This window comes from Leptodactylus fuscus, chromosome 5, assembly GCF_031893055.1.
Source record: "Leptodactylus fuscus isolate aLepFus1 chromosome 5, aLepFus1.hap2, whole genome shotgun sequence".
NCBI classification, from domain to species: domain Eukaryota; kingdom Metazoa; phylum Chordata; class Amphibia; order Anura; family Leptodactylidae; genus Leptodactylus; species Leptodactylus fuscus.
The window spans coordinates 206589112-206610281 of record NC_134269.1 but is presented as its reverse complement, the minus strand read 5'-3'; the positions used below and the strand labels follow the sequence as shown (position 1 = coordinate 206610281).

At 42.2% G+C, this 21170-nt stretch overlaps 1 protein-coding gene across 1 annotated transcript; it reads right to left on the bottom strand.

Moving 5' to 3' along the window:
• Positions 1 to 102: 102 nt before the first annotated feature.
• Positions 103 to 2289, bottom strand: LOC142203961 (shaker-related potassium channel tsha2-like). Its single transcript, XM_075275087.1, has one exon. The coding sequence runs from the start codon at positions 1882 to 1884 to the stop codon at positions 439 to 441; it is 1446 nt and encodes a 481-aa protein (XP_075131188.1). The 5' UTR covers positions 1885 to 2289; the 3' UTR covers positions 103 to 438.
• Between the last annotated feature and the right edge of the window lie 18881 nt (positions 2290 to 21170).

Sequence of the window (21170 nt, the reverse complement as noted above, 5' to 3'; positions counted from 1 at the left end):
ACCGGTACAAAAATCTATCCATAGCAGCTTGTGCCATATAAATAATGTGCTAGCGTGTGATCCCTGTAGGATGGCATGAAGAAATAGTAATAATCCTTGGGAAACACCAAAAAAAAAGCCTCCTCAGATGTCTCCACCACCCATGGCGAGGACGATAAAGGTGGTGGTGACCCTGGGACAACAGTTTATTACAACCATTCCTTCCAAAGGTTGATGGTGGACTATGTTTCTTAGGTAATCACAAGATCCATACGTCTAAAGACACATAATAATTTTTAGGACAACCTCACAGCTATGGACTCTCTCAAACATCTACAGTATAGTCTTGGGACTATCCACGGTGAGTGGTAGCCATCTTCTATACATCACAGGCTAGTGATGAGGTCAGTAAAACCGTACGACCAGCATAGGACAGTGTCTGAAGAACTTACCAAGAGGTCATACCTCAGTTAACTTTTTGGGTTCTCCATAATGTTGGTTGGTGGTAAAATGAGAGTATTTTGCATCCTCCAGGTCTTCCGATTCCATATAATCCGATTTATTGAATGATTGTTTGCTCTCGCTCTTTTTCAGGTCTCCGTAAGAAGAAGGTTGCTGGCCGCAGGTGACATGGGTGTACTGAGATTGTTCTTCGTGGTCAGTCTCCCTGTGGTAGAAGTAGTTAAAATTGGAGACGATGACAGGAACCGGGAGGGCAATGGTTAATACGCCAGCTATGGCACAAAGAGAACCCACTATTTTTCCACCTATGGTCAGCGGGTACATGTCACCATACCCAACAGTTGTCATGGACACTACGGCCCACCAGAAAGCATCGGGAATGCTGGTAAATAAAGACTCTGGGTCATCAGTCTCTGCAAAATATACTGCACTAGAAAACAGGATGACACCAATGAAGAGGAAGAAGATGAGAAGACCTAATTCCCTCATACTGGCTTGCAATGTTTTCCCTAAGATCTGAAGACCTTTAGAATGTCTGGAGAGCTTGAAGATCCTGAAGACTCTCACCAAGCGGATGACCCTCAAAATGGCCAAGGACATGGCCTGCTGCCCATTGCTACCTTGCTGCTCGGCCAGCTCGGTCCCTAAAGTGATGAAATAAGGGATGATGGCCACAATATCAATGACATTCATCATGTTCTTGAAGAAAGCTGGCTTGCTAGGGCAGGCGAAGAACCTAACCAAGAGTTCAAAGGAGAACCAGATGATGCATAGGGTCTCAATGAGGAAGAAAGGGTCAGTGAAAGGACTGTCCTTCATGGCACGGGTCCCATTGACCAAGAGATGCTCACCTGACAGCCTTACTTCCTCCCTGAACTCTGGAAGGGTCTCCAGACAGAAGATGACTATGGAGATAAGGATGATGAGGACCGAGACAATAGCAATGCCCCTAGCAGGTCCTGAACTCTCAGGGTACTCAAAAAGTAGCCAAACCTGTTTTTGGAAGTCGTTGTCAGGCAAAGGTCTCTCCTCTTCTTTGATGAAGCCTTCATCATCCCTGAAGATCTCGATGACCTCCTCTCCAAGCTCATAGAACTTGATCTCCTCCAAGAAGATGTCAACCGGGACATTGACGGGTCTCCGAAGTCTTCCCCCAGATTGGTAGTAATACAGAATCGCATCAAAGCAAGGTCTGTTGCGATCAAAGAAGTATTCATTCCTTAGAGGGTCAAAAAAACGCATTCTCTTCCTGGGGTCTCCTAGTAAGGTTTGGGGGAACTGGGCAAGAGTTCTCAGTTGGGTCTCAAAGCGGAGTCCTGAGATGTTGATGACCACCCTCTCGCAGCAGTCCTGGGTGGCCCTTTCAGGGTCATAGCCCTCTTGCCCCAGGGCACTAAGGGAGACTAAGGTCTCGTCCACATTTTCCCCGGACACCACAGTCATGTCTCCAGTTTTGGGGGGTCTCCTCCTCAGCACCCTGGACCTTGCACAAGCCGCACCCGTGTAGTCGCCTGTAGTCGGCTGAGTCTATGCACCTAGATGATTGGCAGCTCCTTGGCAGTGGTGCATCCCCTGCTCAGCAGCACATCTGGCTGTCATTGGCATGGCTGCAGAGACTGTCACCCTGTTGCTGTCATGTCCTCGGTGGCTTTGGGCAGCAGCAGCATGTCTCCCTGCAATCTGTTGCTTGTGAGTCCCTGGGTCCCCTCCTTGTGGCAGATCCTGGCTGTCAGTGAGGTAGAGGAGCAGCTCCAGTCAGTCTCTCGCCCTCCCCAGGAGCACACTGACGTCCAGGAGGAGTGTCACACCAGAAGCAGCCACCTCTCATGGAGCTCACTGCCAGCCCTCTCCTCTGCCTCCTCCCTGCTACTCCAGACACACAGCAATGAATGGACTGACTGACCACAGGGGCACAGAGGAACTGCAGCACCAAGGACAGGAACCTGTGGCCACAACAAGAGCAGATGCTGCAGAACATCTTGGAAAAGAATATCTGACAAGTAACACTACCTGTGATAGATTGGATCTCAAAAACAAAAGGGGACACCGAGCCAACCGTAGTGTGATAACTTCTAGATAGGCAAATGTTCAAATGATGAAAAAGGCTCACCTTGGAGGGTTGTGGATAATATCACAACACTTTTTGTACATGCATATGTAAAATTCCTTCTCCTAGGTCGAGGCAGCAAAGTTCCTGACACCTCGCAGGTGTAATATTGTGTGGTATAAGGACCAATGGCTCAGATTTCTTCTGAATCCGAAATTAAGGAACTGCGCTCTCTTATTTTAGTGGTTAAAAGTACACGATTTTATTGACTTCAGACAAACTTTCACACAACGCGTTTCGGGCGTTACACTACGCCCTTCCTCAGGTGTATTAGTTTCCGTGACCGCTGGGCTGTAACTTGTACTTGTAACCAGCCCAGCGGTCACGGAAACTAATACACCTGAGGAAGGGCGTAGTGTAACGCCCGAAACGCGTTGTGTGAAAGTTTGTCTGAAGTCAATAAAATCGTGTACTTTTAACCACTAAAATAAGAGAGCGCAGTTCCTTAATTTCGGATTCAGAAGAAATCTGAGCCATTGGTCCTTATACCACACATGTGATAGATTGGGAGACTGCTACTCTGACTGTATGTACGAGATATACAGAGGGAAAGGGGATATGTAGTGGAAAGAGAAAGAAAGAAAGAAAGAAAGAAAGAAAGAAAGAAAGAAAGAAAGAAAGAAAGAAAGAAAGAAAGAAAGAAAGAAAGAAAGAAAGAAAGAAAGAAAGAAAGAAAAGAGAGAGGAGATAGAAAGGCAGAGAGACAGGATAAAAGAGACATAATATGTTACTAGATAGATATAGATACAATAGATAGATAAATAGATAGATAGATAGATAGATAGATAGATAGATAGATAGATAGATAGAAGATAGATAGATGTTGTAGATAGACCTAAAATGTTACTAGATAAATTGATAAGATAAATAAATAGAGTGATACAATATATAAGATAAGATAGTCCTTTAATAGTCCCACAGTGGGGAAATTTCAGTATGTTATAGCAGCCTAGTAATACAGATACAGGATAATACACAGTAATATAGTTATAGAAAGAAATATTACATAAGATAGATAGATAGATAGATAGATAGGAGATAGATAGATAGATAGATAGATAGATAGATAGATAGGAGTTAGATAGATAGGAGATAGATAGATAGATAGATAATAGATAGATAGATAGATAGATAGATAGATAGATAGATAGGAGATAGATAGATAGATAGATAGATAGATAGATAGATAGATAGATAGGAGAAAAATATAAATATCATAGATCAGCAAGATTACATCAGATGATAGATAAATAAATAAATAAATAAATAAAGAAAGAAAAATAAAGAAAGAAAGATAACACATATAGTTATAGAGATAGAAAGAAATATTAGATATGATACATAGAAAAGAGACATGAGATGTTACTACATATCTATCTAGATAACAGAGACAGTAGGAGTGTTATAGACGAATGATAGATAGATAGATAGATAGATAGATAGATAGATAGATAGATAGATAGGAGATAGATAGATAGATAGATAGATAGATAGATAGATAGATAGGAGATAGATAGATAGATAGATAGATAGATAGATAGATAGATAGATAGATAGGAGATAGATAGATAGGAGATAGATAGATAGATAGATAGATAGATAGATAGATAGATGATAGATAGATAAATAGATAGATAGGAGATAGATAGATAGATAGATAGATAGATAGATAGATAGATAGGAGATAGATAGATAGATAGATAGATAGATAGATAGGAGATGATAGATAGATAGATAGATAGATAGATAGATAGATAGATAGATAGATAGATAGGAGATAGATAGATGATAGATAGATAGATAGATAGATAGATAGATAGGAGATAGATAGATAGATAGATAGATAGATAGGAGATAGATAGATAGATAGATAGATAGATAGATAGATAGGTAGATAGGAGATAGATAGATAGATAGATAGATAGATAGATAGATAGGAGATAGATAGATAGATAGATAGATAGATAGATAGATAGATAGATAGGAGATGATAGATAGATAGATAGATAGATAGATAGATAGATAGATAGATAGATAGATAGGAGACAATTGGAGGAGAACATTGTACTGTAGGGGCATTATACTGTGTGGGGAACACAAATAGAAATAGATGGGAATGGGCAGAGTCCATTTAGAAGCGGGAGGGCACACAGTGCGCCACACATTTTGTTAGGTGGTATGTGTACTTACAGGCAGCTCTGACATCTGATCTTATTACTTGGTTGCTTGGAATAAACCCACACTTTTTCTAAATATTGGAGTGCTGCCATTTTTTCCATTTCTTAGATAAATAGATAGATAGATAGATGATAGATAGATAGATAGATAGATAGATAGATAGATGTTTAGATTCATACATGCATAGATACCAGGTGAAGCAGAGGGGGATATGATATGTTTAGATACAATTACAGATACATAAATAGTTTATACAATAGGCTTACAGATAGAAATCAATATTAGATAGATCAGAAATTGTAATAGGATAGATCAATAAGGTGGAGAAATTACAGATAGATGGAGATCCAAGGGAGGCAAGGATTGATAGGAAGATACAATGGTAGGTAGGTAGGTAGATAGATTACACAAATAGAAAGAAATATTAGCTAACATACAAAACATAGACAGATAAATGAAAGATCAAAATGAGATAGATAGATAGATAGATAGATAGATAGGAGATAGATAGATAGATAGATAGATAGATAGATAGATAGATAGATCAAAAGTTAAATATGGACCAACATAGTTATACAGAGAGATATAAGTCCGCCTTGTTCTGCAGACATACATCACTCCTCATGTAGTGCCCAGTGTCAGTCTATCATTCTATTCACAAACCAGGAGGATCAGGATGAACATTATCATAGGCTCCTGTAGATATCAGACTGACATTGTCCTGCAGGGCATCAGAGAAATAAGTTGGTTTTGTTGACAAGAGCCTTATGGGACCTTTCTGCTGGGCATCTGCCACCATGTCTAGTGCACTTGTCTTGGTCTCCTGAGTCTTCAGATGACACATGATGTGTTGTCTACCATTTGTAAGACATTTATACAGATGCCCTGGAAATAGCGATTCTCTAGAAGTATCCGGGACTCCTCAGAGACTGGAGCAACTGATGGATAATGTGTCTTTTTTTAGGACAAATGATGAATTGCTCCTGGCGCGTTAGGTGAACTTCTTCTAATGTGACATTGAAGGCAGGAGTAACATTGCCCGGAGGGAAATTACACCAAGGTCACACACGTGAGCCGCCGTCTTGTTTGCAGACAATTTTCCCCTGTCTGGGTGTCACTGTGTAGCAGCCGCCTATACACAGCAGTGGCCGCCATTTTATGAGATGTACAAAACAATAATTTTTTTTTATTATTTAAAGGAACTGCATTTTTGGACCACACATAGTCCTTATTGCAGAGCTATAGTTAGGCATTTCTTCGCAAAAATTCAGTATGGCGCCTCTTTCCTCAAATATACTGGCACCTGTGAGTCAATGACATCACAGACCAAGAGAAGCTGCAGGGGAGACTAAGAAACACATTACACACCTACACATCTCTTCTGTCTTTCCTTAAAAAACGGCTGCCCAAATCAAGTTACAACAGCCAGCAAGAAGCACCAAACACCTACGTATTACACACATATACATTACACATACTTACATGTTTATTCTGTCTGCCCTGAAAAAAATACTAGCCAGATCAAGTTACAACAGCCAGTAAGATGCACTATACACTACATATTAGACACATACACATTACACATACTTCCATGCCTCTTCTGTCTGTTGGGAAAAAAATACTGTCCGGATTACGTTACAACCTACATACCTGTATTAGACACATACACATTACACATACTTTCATGTCTCTTCTGTCTGTCATGAAAAAAATACTATCCAGATCAAGTTACAACAGCCAGTAAAATGCACTATACACTACATGTTAGACACATATAACTTACGCATACTTCCATGCCTCTGCTGTCTGTTGTGAAAAAAATACTGTCTGGATAAGTTGCAACAGCCAGTAAGACGCACCATACACCTGCATATTAGGCACACACACATAACACATACTTACATGTGTCATCAGTCTGTCCCAAAAGAACTGCTGCCTGGATCAAGTTGCAACAGCTAGTAACAAGTTCCAAACACATACCCCTTACACACATACATGTTACGCATAATGATATGCCTCTTCTGTCTATCTCAAAAGAACTGCTGCCTGAATCAAGTTACAACAGCCAGTAATTAGCTCCACTCACATACACATTACACACAGATACTTACATGTCTCTTCTGTCTGACCCAAAAGAACTGCCCAAATCAAGTTACAACAGCCGCCAGTAAGAAGCTCCATACACATACACATTACACATACTTACAAGTCTCATCCATCTGTCCAGAAACACAGATCAAGTTACAACAGCCAGTAAGAAGCTCCAAATACCTACATGTTATACATATACACATAACAGGTACTTATATGTCTCTTCTGCTGCCCTAAAAAAAATACTGTCCAGATCAAATTGCAACAGCCAGTAAGAAGCACTATACACCCACATATTAGACACATACACATTACATATACTTACATGTCTTGTCTGTCTGTCCCGAAAGAACCGCTGCCCGGATCAAGTTACAACAGCCAAACACATACACCTTACACATACTTATATGTCTCTTCTGTCTGTCTCAAAAGAACTGCTGCCTGAATCAAGTTACTACACTCAGTAAGAACCTCTAAACATATAGACTTTACACATACTTACATGTCTCATCTGTCTGTCACAAAAAAAACTGCTGTCGAATCAAGTAACAACAGCCAGTAAGATGCTCCAATTACATACACATTACATACACACATTACACATACGTACATATATTTTGTGTCTGTCCTGAAAAAACTGCTGTCAAATCAAGTTACAACAGCCAGTAAGAAGCTACATACACATTAGACATACTTACACGTCTCTTATGTCTGTCCTGAAAGAACTGCTGCCCCGGGTCAAGTTACAACAGCCATTAAGAAGCTGCATACACATTATACACATACACATTAGACATACTTACACGTCTCTTCTGTCTGTCCTGAAAGAACTGCTGCCTGGGTCAAGTTACAACAGCCAGTAAGAAGTTACATACACATTACACACATACACATTAGACATACTTACACGTCTCTTCTGTCTGTCCACAAAGAACTGCTGCCCGGGTCAAGTTACAACAGCCAGTAAGAAGTTTCAGCTGCTGTAACTTAACGCAACACAGGCAAGCAAAAGAAGTGGAAGGTGGGATCTCATGACACCCTCATCCTGCCACTCGCTCCACAAACCACACTCAACAGCAATTGCCCTCCAGCAACACCTCTGCTTGATATCCTGTATACAAAGTCAGTATATAGGGCGACTCCAGTAATTCATTTATACGTGCCTATATTTTATTTATTGCATTTTTTGCTTTTTGAGTTTTTGAGAAAAAAAAAGGCAACAAACACCAATATTTTTGGGTCATAGATTTTTATTAATATTAATAGTGCTGTTGTTTATAGGGGGGCGCTGTTGTAATGTGAATGGGGTCACATTACAATCTAGGGGATATAGACACTGCTAGTCACAGAAAAGAAAAAACAAAAGAAAAAAAAGTCATCACCATGTGACCCATGAAATGGTTCCATCAAAATATTACGTAACCAGTTCTCCAGTAACCTTTACCCTTTGACCCTGCCCTCAGAAGCTCAGGCTAAAACATTTTATCATTTGGTTTAAGCAATTCTAAAAACCTGTAAAAATTTGCGCGGAAAAATCTATTGTTCTATACATACAATGGGGAAGATATATAAAACTGTAAAAGAAAAGCTATCTCTGCTGCCAGAGCAACCAATCAGAGCAAGGGATTTATTTTGCAACAGTGCTGTAAGGAATTATAGCTAGTTGCTATGAGCGACAGAGAGAGTTTCATAAATCTCCCCCTAGAGTTTGTAACAGAAACTGTCAGTCAGAGTGTGTACTGTGTCCAAGCCCTCATCATACAGTAGGTTACAGAGGAGCAGCACCTGTTATGGAGGAATGTGCCTGGAGGTGCTTGTCTCTGCGCCAGGTCCTTCATGGATCTGCTGAATCTTCACAGATTGGACATTCCAGAACTTTCCGTAACTCTAAACGAACACAACACAAATTATTCACAGGCAAAGGGTAAAATTAGGATAGATGGATGGATGGATGGATGGATGGATAGATAGATAGATAGATAGATAGATAGATAGATAGATAGATAGATAGATAGATAGATAGATAGATAGGAGATAGATAGATAGGAGATAGATAGATAGATAGATAGGAGATAGATAGATAGATAGATAGATAGATAGATAGATAGATAGATAGATAGGAGATTGATAGATAGATAGATAGATAGATAGATAGATAGATAGATAGATAGATAGATAGGAGATAGATAGATAGATAGATAGGAGATAGATAGATAGATAGATAGATAGATAGATAGATAGGAGATTGATAGATAGATAGATAGATAGATAGATAGATAGATAGGAGATAGATAGATAGATAGATAGATAGATAGATAGATAGATAGGAGATAGATAGAGAGATAGATAGATAGATAGATAGATAGATAGATAGATAGGAGATAGATAGATAGATAGATAGATAGATAGATAGATAGGAGATAGATAGATAGATAGATAGATAGATAGATAGATAGATAGGAGATAGATAGATAGATAGATAGATAGATAGATAGGGAGATAGATAGATAGATAGATAGATAGATAGATAGATAGATAGGAGATAGATAGATAGATAGATAGATAGATAGATAGATAGGAGATAGATAGATAAATAGATAGATTAGACAGACAGACTGATTGATTGATTGATTGATTGATTGATTGATTGATTTTCAGAAAATATATAAAGTACCATAACTTTTTCACTATTATTTATGCTGCCTGGATATTGCTTATATTTAGACAGATCGATATGTGATAGATAGATAGATAGATAGATAGATAGATAGATAGATAGATAGGAGATAGATAGATAGATAGATAGGAGATAGATAGATAGATAGATAGATAGATAGATAGATAGATAGATAGATGATAGAAAGATAGGAGATAGATAGATAGATAGATAGATAGATAGATAGATAGGAGATAGATAGATAGATAGATAGATAGATAGATAGATAGATAGGAGATAGATAGATAGATAGGAGATAGATAGATAGATAGATAGATAGATAATCCTCTTCAGCAGCACTGTACAGTGCGCACTTAATAACAATAGTGAACACGACGCGTTTCAGCCATGTTACCCTGGTGGTATCTCTTACAGACGTGGCCACATAATAAATGATGGATGGTCGCCCTCCTGCTGTTTGGTTATTTTTGTTGAATAATCCCAGCAGAATATCACTTGATCGCACAGGGCAGGACGCCTTTAGCCACAGATGTCCTTGGAATGACTGCGCCACAGACTCTGGGGTTGAGCGGCGCGCACTGTGATCCTTCCCTGCAGAATTGATTGGGTCATTTATTAAGTGAATGGAACAAGTTACAAGACCTTAATCACCGCAGGTTACAGATGATTTATGGAAATCAGGGGAAGAAAGGGTCACACGGCAACAGGCCGGGAATGTCACTCTCACTGTATACAGAGGAGGACACTATACACTGAAGTCATTGAGAAGGCACAAATATACTGTCATTGTGTTTGGTATATACATTTATTTCATACTCCTGCCCTGTAGAATGTATCTTTTACCATCTGGATTCTTCTCTAGTGCCCTCCTAGTCATTGCATGCAGGAACATAATGTAAGATAGTACAGATGCCTTGTAGGAAGAGGCACAACTATAGAAGTGTAGGGTTTACTGAGCCTGAGACGGCCCAAAATCTCTCAGCCCCTGTTAAAAACGTGATAGCTAGAGGGCAGGCTTCATTTCATGAATGAGACTGGTCTATGTTTAGTGTTACCAGGGGCGTAACTAAAGGTCCACTGGCCCTGGTGCAAAAGATCAGCTTGGGCCTCCCTGTGCAACGTCTTACAACTATCAGCCATTGTATTAGTAGTTATGTTTTCCTTTCCTTCTCCATCTGGCCCAGACCACCATGACGACTACTTCACGACATGTCTGTGCACACAAGATTCCCATACCCTGTTGCTGGGAAGCAATCATGACAAGGGTTAAGCCGATCCTGAGATTTCAGGATGGATTTTAAAATCTGATTTCCGATCATTTTCCAGCCGATCCCGATCGTGAAATTTGCTCAATCGCCGATCGGGATCCGATCTTTCCCGATCGCTCAACCCTAATCGAGATCCCTTTTGTGCCACAGACTCCCCTCCCCTATGCTGCTTTCCATTCCTATTTTGCCATAACAGGGTTAATCTTCTCCATTCTGACAGTGGAAGGCTGTGTATAAAAAAAATCTCACTCCAGTGCTCCAGCGGGCAGGGGAAATACATTTATGATGTACAAACTGTGGCTATCAAAGGGAATCATAAAGGAGATCCAAGAGGTTTAACCAGTCCTGATGTGGTGAGGGCGACCTGTGGGCTTCAGGGTTGGACTGAGGTTCCTTGAGACCACCAGATAAAATGATCCTGGGGGCCAAACCTCCAACAGTTCCCTGGAAATAGACCATAGTACCCTGTAAATTTGGGTGCCTTCTGTTGGACCATTATTGTGTTAAAGACTGGACCCACCGAGGATTTTTTGGTGCCCTGGTGGGTCAACCCAACCCTGGTGAACCCCCTTGGCTTCTGGATCTGTCAGCGATGATATCTTAGGCCCAGAACATACCACAACCTAAAGGACCTGCTGATATGTCTCATAGTCTTACCAAAATTGTACCGTCTCCTCATCCAACAGCACCCAAACCCTCTGCGCCCCCTCCGTACCCCACCACAATGACAGCAGCTTTGCGTTGCTCACTTTATAGACAGATGTTACCCTCCATTACTAGGACCATCTGCATTATTCATCATATATAGTAGCCTTGGGGCCATTATCAAGGAAATTTCCAGTAAAAAGCATTTTATCACCGCAAATAATGGATCCTACAAGTCATTGTCTGAAATGAGACATCCCACCACCCCCATCGGTAACACAAAAGACAAGGCAATTCCCCCCCCCCCCCCGTCAGTGAGGAGAGCTCACATGTATGTGACAGGAATAAAGAGAAGCCACTGGAACGTTAATGAGGAGAGAGTCAGCCATTACTGAGATGTGAGGAGACGATACACTTGGGAGATTCTCTCTGCCAGATTATCTTCTAGGAGAGTAAACGCCTGGCGTAGAACATGGAGAAACCAGAGGAGATGATGGGGCAGAAACAAAGGAGATGAGGGTCATATGGAAGGTGAGTGGTTAATACTGGGCACTGAGGCACATGTGGTTAAGCCAGACTTAAAGGGAGCATCCCCAGACCCCAGTATATCACCCCAGCCCTGCAGATAGATAGGTTAGTGTCACCAGAACCAGCATATCACCCCAGCCCTGCAGATAGATAGGTTACTGTCACCAGAACCAGCATATCACCCCAGCCCTGCAGATAGATAGGTTAGTGTCACCAGAACCAGCATATCACCCCAGCCCTGCAGATAGATAGGTTACTGTCACCAGAACCAGCATATCACCCCAGCCCTGCAGATAGATAGGTTAGTGTCACCAGAACCAGCATATCACCCCAGCCCTGCAGATAGATAGGTTAGTGTCACCAGAACCAGCATATCACCCCAGCCCTGCAGATAGATAGGTTAGTGTCACCAGAACCAGCATATCACCCCAGCCCTGCAGATAGATAGGTTACTGTCACCAGAACCAGCATATCACCCCAGCCCTGCAGATAGATAGGTTACATTGTGGTGATGTGCTGGTTCTGGTGACACCAACCTATCTATCTGCAGGGCTGGGGTGATATGCTGGGTCTGGTGACAGTAACCTATCTATCTGCAGGGCTGGGGTGATATGCTGGTTCTGGTGACCATAACCTATCTATCTGCAGGGCTGGGGTGATATGCTGGGTCTGGTGACAGTAACCTATCTATCTGCAGGGCTGGGGTGATATGCTGGGTCTGGTGACAGTAACCTATCTATCTGCAGGGCTGGGGTGATATGCTGGTTCTGGTGACAGTAACCTATCTATCTGCAGGGCTGGGGTGATATGCTGGGTCTGGTGACACTAACCTATCTATTTTGTAAATGTAATCATAAATTTCAATACTAGGAAACAGTAGTCGGGTGAAGGGTCCTGAGGGTCATGTTAATTTTTGCAATAGGGCCAAAATGTTAAGCTCCAGTCCTCACCTCAATACAAGATCTATAACCTGGCCCTCCACTAACCATCTGCCATTTATCATATTGGTGTCTACTTACATGGCTGAGGGGTTTTTGGCCTTCTTCAATGTGCAAGGGCCATTGCCCCAGGCCAGCTATGTCTTTACCCTGCTTTGTGGTCCCCTGTACTCTGGGTATAACACCTCCTCTATACATGGCGTCACCGTGACATACCTATGGTCTATGTAAGTCTGACAGGTGTTGGGAATTTAAAAAAAAAAATTTTTTAATAACACTCGAGTGTCATGAGAAGGGTCACCATCAGATCGCGGCTTCTCAGCGCAGGAGAATTTCTGCATTTTTCCTTGGAATGATCGGCTTATGACATGTCACAGAATACCTGACATTGCAGATTCTGCTCTGAGAAAATGGTGACAGATGTTTTTTGTTTTGCAGGAAACCGGAACAGCCAGTCCAACAAGCCGGCCACACTGTTGTGCTGAAAATCCTGAATGAGATGACGATGGCCATGACCCCAGGGGTGTAAACAGCAAGACAACAGAGCCCGGGATCTCAATGTTTTTCCCATATATGAAACGAGGCAAGAACGGGCCACGTCCTCTTATCTCAGACAGACCCATGACCCTTGGCCTGGTGCTAACTATGATATTTCTATAGAGAGAGAAGTTCTGCTCAATAGCACAAAGGACAGGACGGGATGGGACAACCCATCCCCTGGGCAGGGGCCCCTATGTCCAAGGGCCACGTATGGGACATAGACCCATGTCAAGGGTTCCATAAGCCATCGGTAGTAGATCTGATGCCACATGTTGAAGGACACCGATGACCATAAGGGGTGGAAAATAGACAATGAAAATATATGAATAAACCTTATTTTTTCTATACATTGTGTCCCATGATGCATCATTTCCAACTCATGTTTTCCTTAGCGCCCAACTCTGGGCTATCAGACAGAAGACCATACATTTTTTTTAGGTAAAATACGCCAAATTTAATATATTAGGGGTAGTCAAAAAGCAGATTTGTACCAATATTTGCTCAATTTTCTAAATTTACTGATTAATTTTTTTTTTGGTTCGGTCCCCTCCCTCCTGACTACAACTGAATGGAACCAGAAAAGCTCCACATATACGGCCAATACTGTTGTAAGTCCATTGAGAAATTTACCCCTATGTGTATCCGCCACTCGATCCCCGGGAGTGTAAAAATTTGCCTTAACGTAGAATACGTCTTTTAACAAAGTGACCAGAGGGCGCATTTACCATTCTTGTATATTGTGACTATAACGAATATTTCTGTATTACAGTTGATGGCCATCCATATCTTTCTGACCCTATAGGCCCAGTGGCGTAACTAGGAATGGCGGGGCCCCATGGCGAACTTTTGACATGCCCCCCCCCCCAACCAACACCAACACCGAAGACCTCGACCGACCCCCTACTCCGCACTCTATTATGTCCCTTAGTAAGCCCTGCACACAGTATTATGTCCCATAGTGGCCCCTGCACACAGTATTATGTCCCTTACTGGCCCCTGCATACAGTATTACCCCCCATAGTGGCCCCTGCACACAGTATTATCCCCCATAGTGGCCCCTGCAAACAGTATTATGCCCCATAGTGGCCCCTACACACAGTATTATCCCCCATAGTGGCCCCTACACACAGTATTATCCCCCATAGTGGCCCCTACACACAGTATTATCCCCCATAGTGGCCCCTACACACAGTATTATCCCCCATAGTGGCCCCTGCACACAGTATTATGTCCCCATAGTGGCCCCTGCACACAGTATTATCCCCCATAGTGGCCCCTGCAAACAGTATTATCCCCCATAGTGGCCCCTACACACAGTATTATCCCCCATAGTGGCCCCTACACACAGTATTATCCCCCATAGTGGCCCCTGCACACAGTATTATGTCCCTTAGTGGCCCCTGCACACAGTATTATGTCCCATAGTGGCCCCTGCACACAGTATTATGTCCCATAGTGGCCCCTGCACAAAGTATTATGCCCCATAGTGGCCCCTGCACACAGTATTATCCCCCATAGTGGCCCCTGCACACAGTATTATCCCCCATAGTGGCCCCTGCACACAGTATTATGTCCCATAGTGGCCCCTGCACACAGTATTATGTCCCATAGTGGCCCCTGCACACAGTATTATGTCCAGGATCGGCAAGTAAATAGGGCCCATAACGGCCAATTTATGGTAGTTACGCCCTGTATAGGCCGTATGGGCATTGACAATCCAAGACACAGTCTTGAGTCTACATCTTTGAATCCGTTACGATGACTTTAGTGAAATTTTTGGGTTGTGATTTCTTGCAGTGAGTCGTAGGTCTATAGTTGTTCTCGTATCTGAGGTCATACCGATGTGATACCTGCTGATGGCGCCCGTGTCGATGGCCCTTTTTTATCATAATTTGCTTTACTCCCCCTCGTACCGATGAGTAACATCAGTGTCTTCCATCTGCTCCAGAGACAAATCCACAGCACATACAAGCAGACGGTGCGAAAGGCACTATAATTGGGAACTTACATAGGCAGACACTGTATGAATGGTTGACAATAACAGGGTCCGGTGTCCCTCTCCGAGTCCTCAGGTCACGCGCTATTTATATACAGCAGCTCTGGAACAGAAAACGGATCCTGGTAGAAGGAGGAAAATGTTATATACAGCAGGTGCTCGCAGACCCACATCCCAATTACATGGCCGACATCCTGCAATAAAAATGTAAAAAAAGCACCATCTTTATGCAAATATGTAAATTTAACACGTTTAGACCACGCCCTGAGACCAAAAATTAGGAAAACGCATGAAATTGGCGGCCAGGGGCTTCATAAAAAATACAGAGAGTGCATTGGACTTCATACCTAGGCCAAAAGCCTCTATAGTAGAATCCTCAGCTGTGCACCATTGTCTCTTTACGTGATGTCACAGTACAGGGATAATACACACAGTGATGTCACAGTACAGGAGTAATATACACAGTGATGTCACAGTACAGGGGTAATATACACAGTGATGTCACAATACAGGATAATACACACAGTGATGTCACAGTACAGGGATAATACACACAGAGATGTCACAATAAAGGATAATACACACAGTGATGTCACAGTACAGGATAATACACACAGTGATGTCACAGTACAGGATAATACACACAGTGATGTCACAGTACAGGATAATACACACAGTGATGTCACAGTACAGAGATAATACACACAGTGATGTCACAGTACAGAGATAATACACACAGTGATGTCACAGTACAGGGATAATACACACAGTGATGTCACAGTACAGGGGTAATACACACAGTGGTGTCACAGTACAGGGGTAATACACACAGTGATGTCACAGTACAGAGATAATACACACAGTGATGTCACAGTACAGGGATAATACACACAGTGATGTCACAGTACAGGGATAATACACACAGTGATGTCACAGTACAGGATAATACACACAGTGATGTCACAGTACAGGATAATACACACAGTGATGTCACAGTACAGGATAATACACACAGTGATGTCACAGTACAGAGATAATACACACAGTGATGTCACAGTACAGAGATAATACACACAGTGATGTCACAGTACAGGGATAATACACACAGTGATGTCACAGTACAGGGGTAATACACACAGTGGTGTCACAGTACAGGGGTAATACACACAGTGATGTCACAGTACAGAGATAATACACACAGTGATGTCACAGTACAGGGATAATACACACAGTGATGTCACAGTACAGGGATAATACACACAGTGATGTCACAGTACAGGGATAATACACACAGTGATGTCACAGTACAGGGATAATACACACAGTGATGTCACAGTACAGGGATAATACAGACAGTGATGTCACAGTACAGAGATAATACACACAGTGATGTCACAGTACAGGATAATACACACAGTGATGTCACAGTACAGGGATAATACACACAGTGATGTCACAGTACAGAGATAATACACACAGTAATGTGACAGTACAGTATAATACACACAGTGATGTGACAGTACAGAGATAAAACACACAGTGATGTGACAGTACAGTATAATACACACAGTGATGTCACAGTACAGAGATAATACACACAGTGATGTCACAGTACAGAGATAATACACACAGTGATGTCACAGTACAGGGATAATACACACAGTGATGTCACAGTACAGGGATAATACACACAGTGATGTCACAGTACAGAGATAATACACACAGTGATGTCACAGTACAGGGATAATACACACAGTGATGTCACAGTACAGAGATAATACACACAGTGATGTCACAGTACAGAGATAATACACACAGTGATGTCACAGTACAGGGATAATACACACAGTGATGTCACAGTACAGGGATAATACACACAGTGATGTCACAGTACAGAGATAATACACACAGTGATGTCACAGTACAGAGATAATACACACAGTGATGTCACAGTACAGGGATAATACACACAGTGATGTCACAGTACAGGATAATACACACAGTGATGTCACAGTACAGGGATAATACACACAGTGATGTCACAGTACAGAGATAATACACACAGTGATGTCACAGTACAGGGATAATACACACAGTGATGTCACAGTACAGGGATAATACACACAGTGATGTCACAGTACAGGATAATACACACAGTGATGTCACAGTACAGGGATAATACACACAGTGATGTGACAGTACAGAGATAATACACACAGTGATGTCACAGTACAGGGATAATACACACAGTGATGTCACAGTACAGAGATAATACACACAGTGATGTGACAGTACAGGATAATACACACAGTGATGTCACAGTACAGGGATAATACACACAGTGATGTCACAGTACAGAGATAATACACACAGTGATGTCACAGTACAGGATAATACACACAGTGATGTGACAGTACAGAGATAATACACACAGTGATGTCACAGTACAGGATAATACACACAGTGATGTGACAGTACAGAGATAATACACACAGTGATGTCACAGTACAGGATAATACACACAGTGATGTCACAGTACAGGGATAATACACACAGTGATGTCACAGTACAGAGATAATACACACAGCAATGTCACAGTACAGGGATAATACACACAGCAATGTCACAGTACAGGGATAATACACACCGTGATGTCACAGTACAGGGATAATACACACAGTGATGTCACAGTACAGGGATAATAATATAAGATTATGACAGAAGAATATGTCATACATGATATGTCGCTGTAACGCCGTCAGCCATCAGATCATTTAGGAGGATTTGCGCCGTCTTCTGATTGGTTGCCTCCTCCAGATACGATCTGCCCTATCTTGACCTGATATTTTGTTGAGTGATGGTCTCCATAGTGAAGAACAAGTGACATCTCATCCCAGTCCCTTTCCCTTCCCTAAATAAACCTTGTCACTCCACGTAGTCTATTCCCACAGCTCACATTCACTGAATTCCATCCTCGCTGTTGAATTTTTTTGTTTCCTTTGACGTCATCGCATGAAAATCGTAACTTTGCCAAGGGTCTTAAAACAACATTTACCAGTAAGAAACAAGCAGACAACAGGTTCTTCTGCCTCGGAAAGATTTCCTTCTCAAATTAATTATAGAATCCATTTTTAGTGTCTTACAAAAATATTCAACCCCCTAAACATCTCCAGATCTGTCTGTGCAACCATCAGTACGCTATACCAGGAGCCTTACTCTTCACTTCAGGTCTGTTTGCATAAGTATTCAACCCCAGGTACACACCACGGCCGCTGAAGTGTCCAAAGCCCTGCCCACCCGATGGCCACACAGTGTTGTCGGTAAATCTTCAGACATCCAGTGGTGGCCACAAACAACCTTCTTGGCCTTTGCCTTCCATCAGTTCTTCTCGATAGAACTGAACTTAGCAAGGAGGATGTTCCCACCGCCATCTTGGAGAACTAAACCCAGATCTTCTGTGGATGTAGGCTTACTCCAGAATCCTTCTCTCTCCTGATGTCATCCCAGACAGACTTGATGATGTTGATATCAGGGCTCAATGGGGCCCACGTCATCACTTCGAGAAGTCCTTGGTTCTTCTACGCGCTGAAGATGGTTCATTACTTTCTCACGTGCTTAGGGTTGTAGAAGCTACAGGTATGATGGATAAGCATCTCTCTGTATTTCTCAGCATTGAGGATACCGACAATCTTGACCAACTCCCCAACTCCGTTTGCCGAAATTCAACCGTAAATTTGCAAGGAACGTCCACCGTGACCCATTGTTGCCTTCAAACACATTATTGTCCCGTTCTCCAGCCCCTCAGTGATCAAGTTGCCTTCTTCTACAGCCACATGTTTGACATTTTGGCTCATTTAACCTGAGAACCTGCTGTCGTTTTTGATACTTGGGTGGATTGGCCTTGTTTCCATGTCAATGGTATGAGGCTTTTTTGGTCTTCCATGAAGACCACTTCTGGCAGACCTCTCTGTATGGTAGATGAGTGTACCTTCTGGTGATGGCACTGGTGGACATCTTCCAATTTCGAAGAGTAGTGAGCATGATGTGTCTTTCATCTGCTGCACTTGGTTTCCTTGGTTGACCACTATGTCTACGATCCTCAACGTTGACCATTTCTTGGTTTTTCTTCGAAAGAGCTTGAATAGCACATTGAAGCCCAGGTCTGCTATGAATTCTTTGCCTGGAAGACACCTTGCTTATCTTGTGTCTTGTCACCAACATCATGAAGAACCATCTTCAGCATAAAGAAGAACAAGGTGCCCTCTAAGGATTCGTCCTCCACAGATTTAGCCCTGATCTCAACATCATCCAGTCTGTCTGGGATGACTTGAGGAGACAGACGGATTGGAGCAAGCCTACATCCACAGAAGATCTGTGCTAAGTTCTCCAAGATGGCGGCAGGAACAACCTCCCTGCTGAGGTCCTTCAAGAACTATCTACAAGTGTATTGAGAAGAATTGATGGAAGGCAAAGGGCAAAGGTCACACCGAATATTGATGGGATTCACATTCCTTTTTTCTTCATTCACTTTATTTTGGTACTTGACAAAAATAAACTATTAACCCTTCTATTACCAAATACATTGCTACCCTGTGGCATTTTCCCCATTCCTGCCTAAGACATCGCTGTACATTTTGTTCCAAGAATATTTACACTTTGCATTCTTAAATTCTTAGGAAAACATAGCTGCATTTTTTCAGAAACAGCGCCACGCCTGTCCACAGGTGGTATATGGTATTGCAGCTCAGGTCCGGCCACTTCAAAATCCCTATAAAGAAAAGGTTAGAGGGAATTGATCAGCAAATGATAGAAGGTGAAATGGGGCCGGGGGCGGGGGAGTTATGAACGGCAGGTAGAGAAGGGCCAGTTGTATATACCCATAGGCACTAGTGTACAGCAGGACTAGTTGTATATAGCCATAGGCACTATTGTACAGCAGGACTAGTTGTATATACCCATAGGCACTAGTGTACAGCAGGACTAGTTGTATATACCCATAGACACTAGTGTACAGCAGGACTAGTTGTATATACTCATAGATACTAGTGTACAGCAGGACTAGTTGTATATACCCATAGGCACTAGTGTACAGCAGGACTGGTTGTATATAGCCATAGGCACTGGTGTACAGCAGGACTAGTTGTATATACCCATAGGCACTAGTGTAAAGCCGGGCTAGTTGTATATACCCATAGGCACTAGTGTACAGCAGGACTAGTTGTATATACCCATAGGCACTAGTGTACAGCAGGACTAGTTGTATATACCCATAGACACTAGTGTACAGCAGGACTAGTTGTATATACTCATAGATACTAGTGTACAGCAGGACTAGTTGTATATACCCATAGGCACTAGTGTACAGCAGGACTAGTTGTATATACTCATAGGCACTAGTGTAAGGCCGAGCTAGTTGTATATACCCATAGGCACTATTCTACAGCAGGACTAGTTGTATATACCCATAGGCACTAGTGTACAGCAGGACTAGTTGTATATACCCATAGGCACTAGTGTACAGCAGGACTAGTTGTATATACCCATAGACACTAGTGTACAGCAGGACTAGTTGTATATACTCATAGATACTAGTGTACAGCAGGACTAGTTGTATATACCCATAGGCACTAGTGTACAGCAGGACTAGTTGTATATACTCATAGGCACTAGTGTAAGGCCGAGCTAGTTGTATATACCCATAGGCACTATTCTACAGCAGGACTAGTTGTATATACCCATAGGCACTAGTGTACAGCAGGAC

What these genes read in the sequence shown, in the direction of transcription:
- LOC142203961 (XM_075275087.1), bottom strand. Translation starts at nt 1,884, where the DNA reads ATGACTGTGGTGTCCGGGGAAAATGTGGACGAGACCTTAGTCTCCCTT.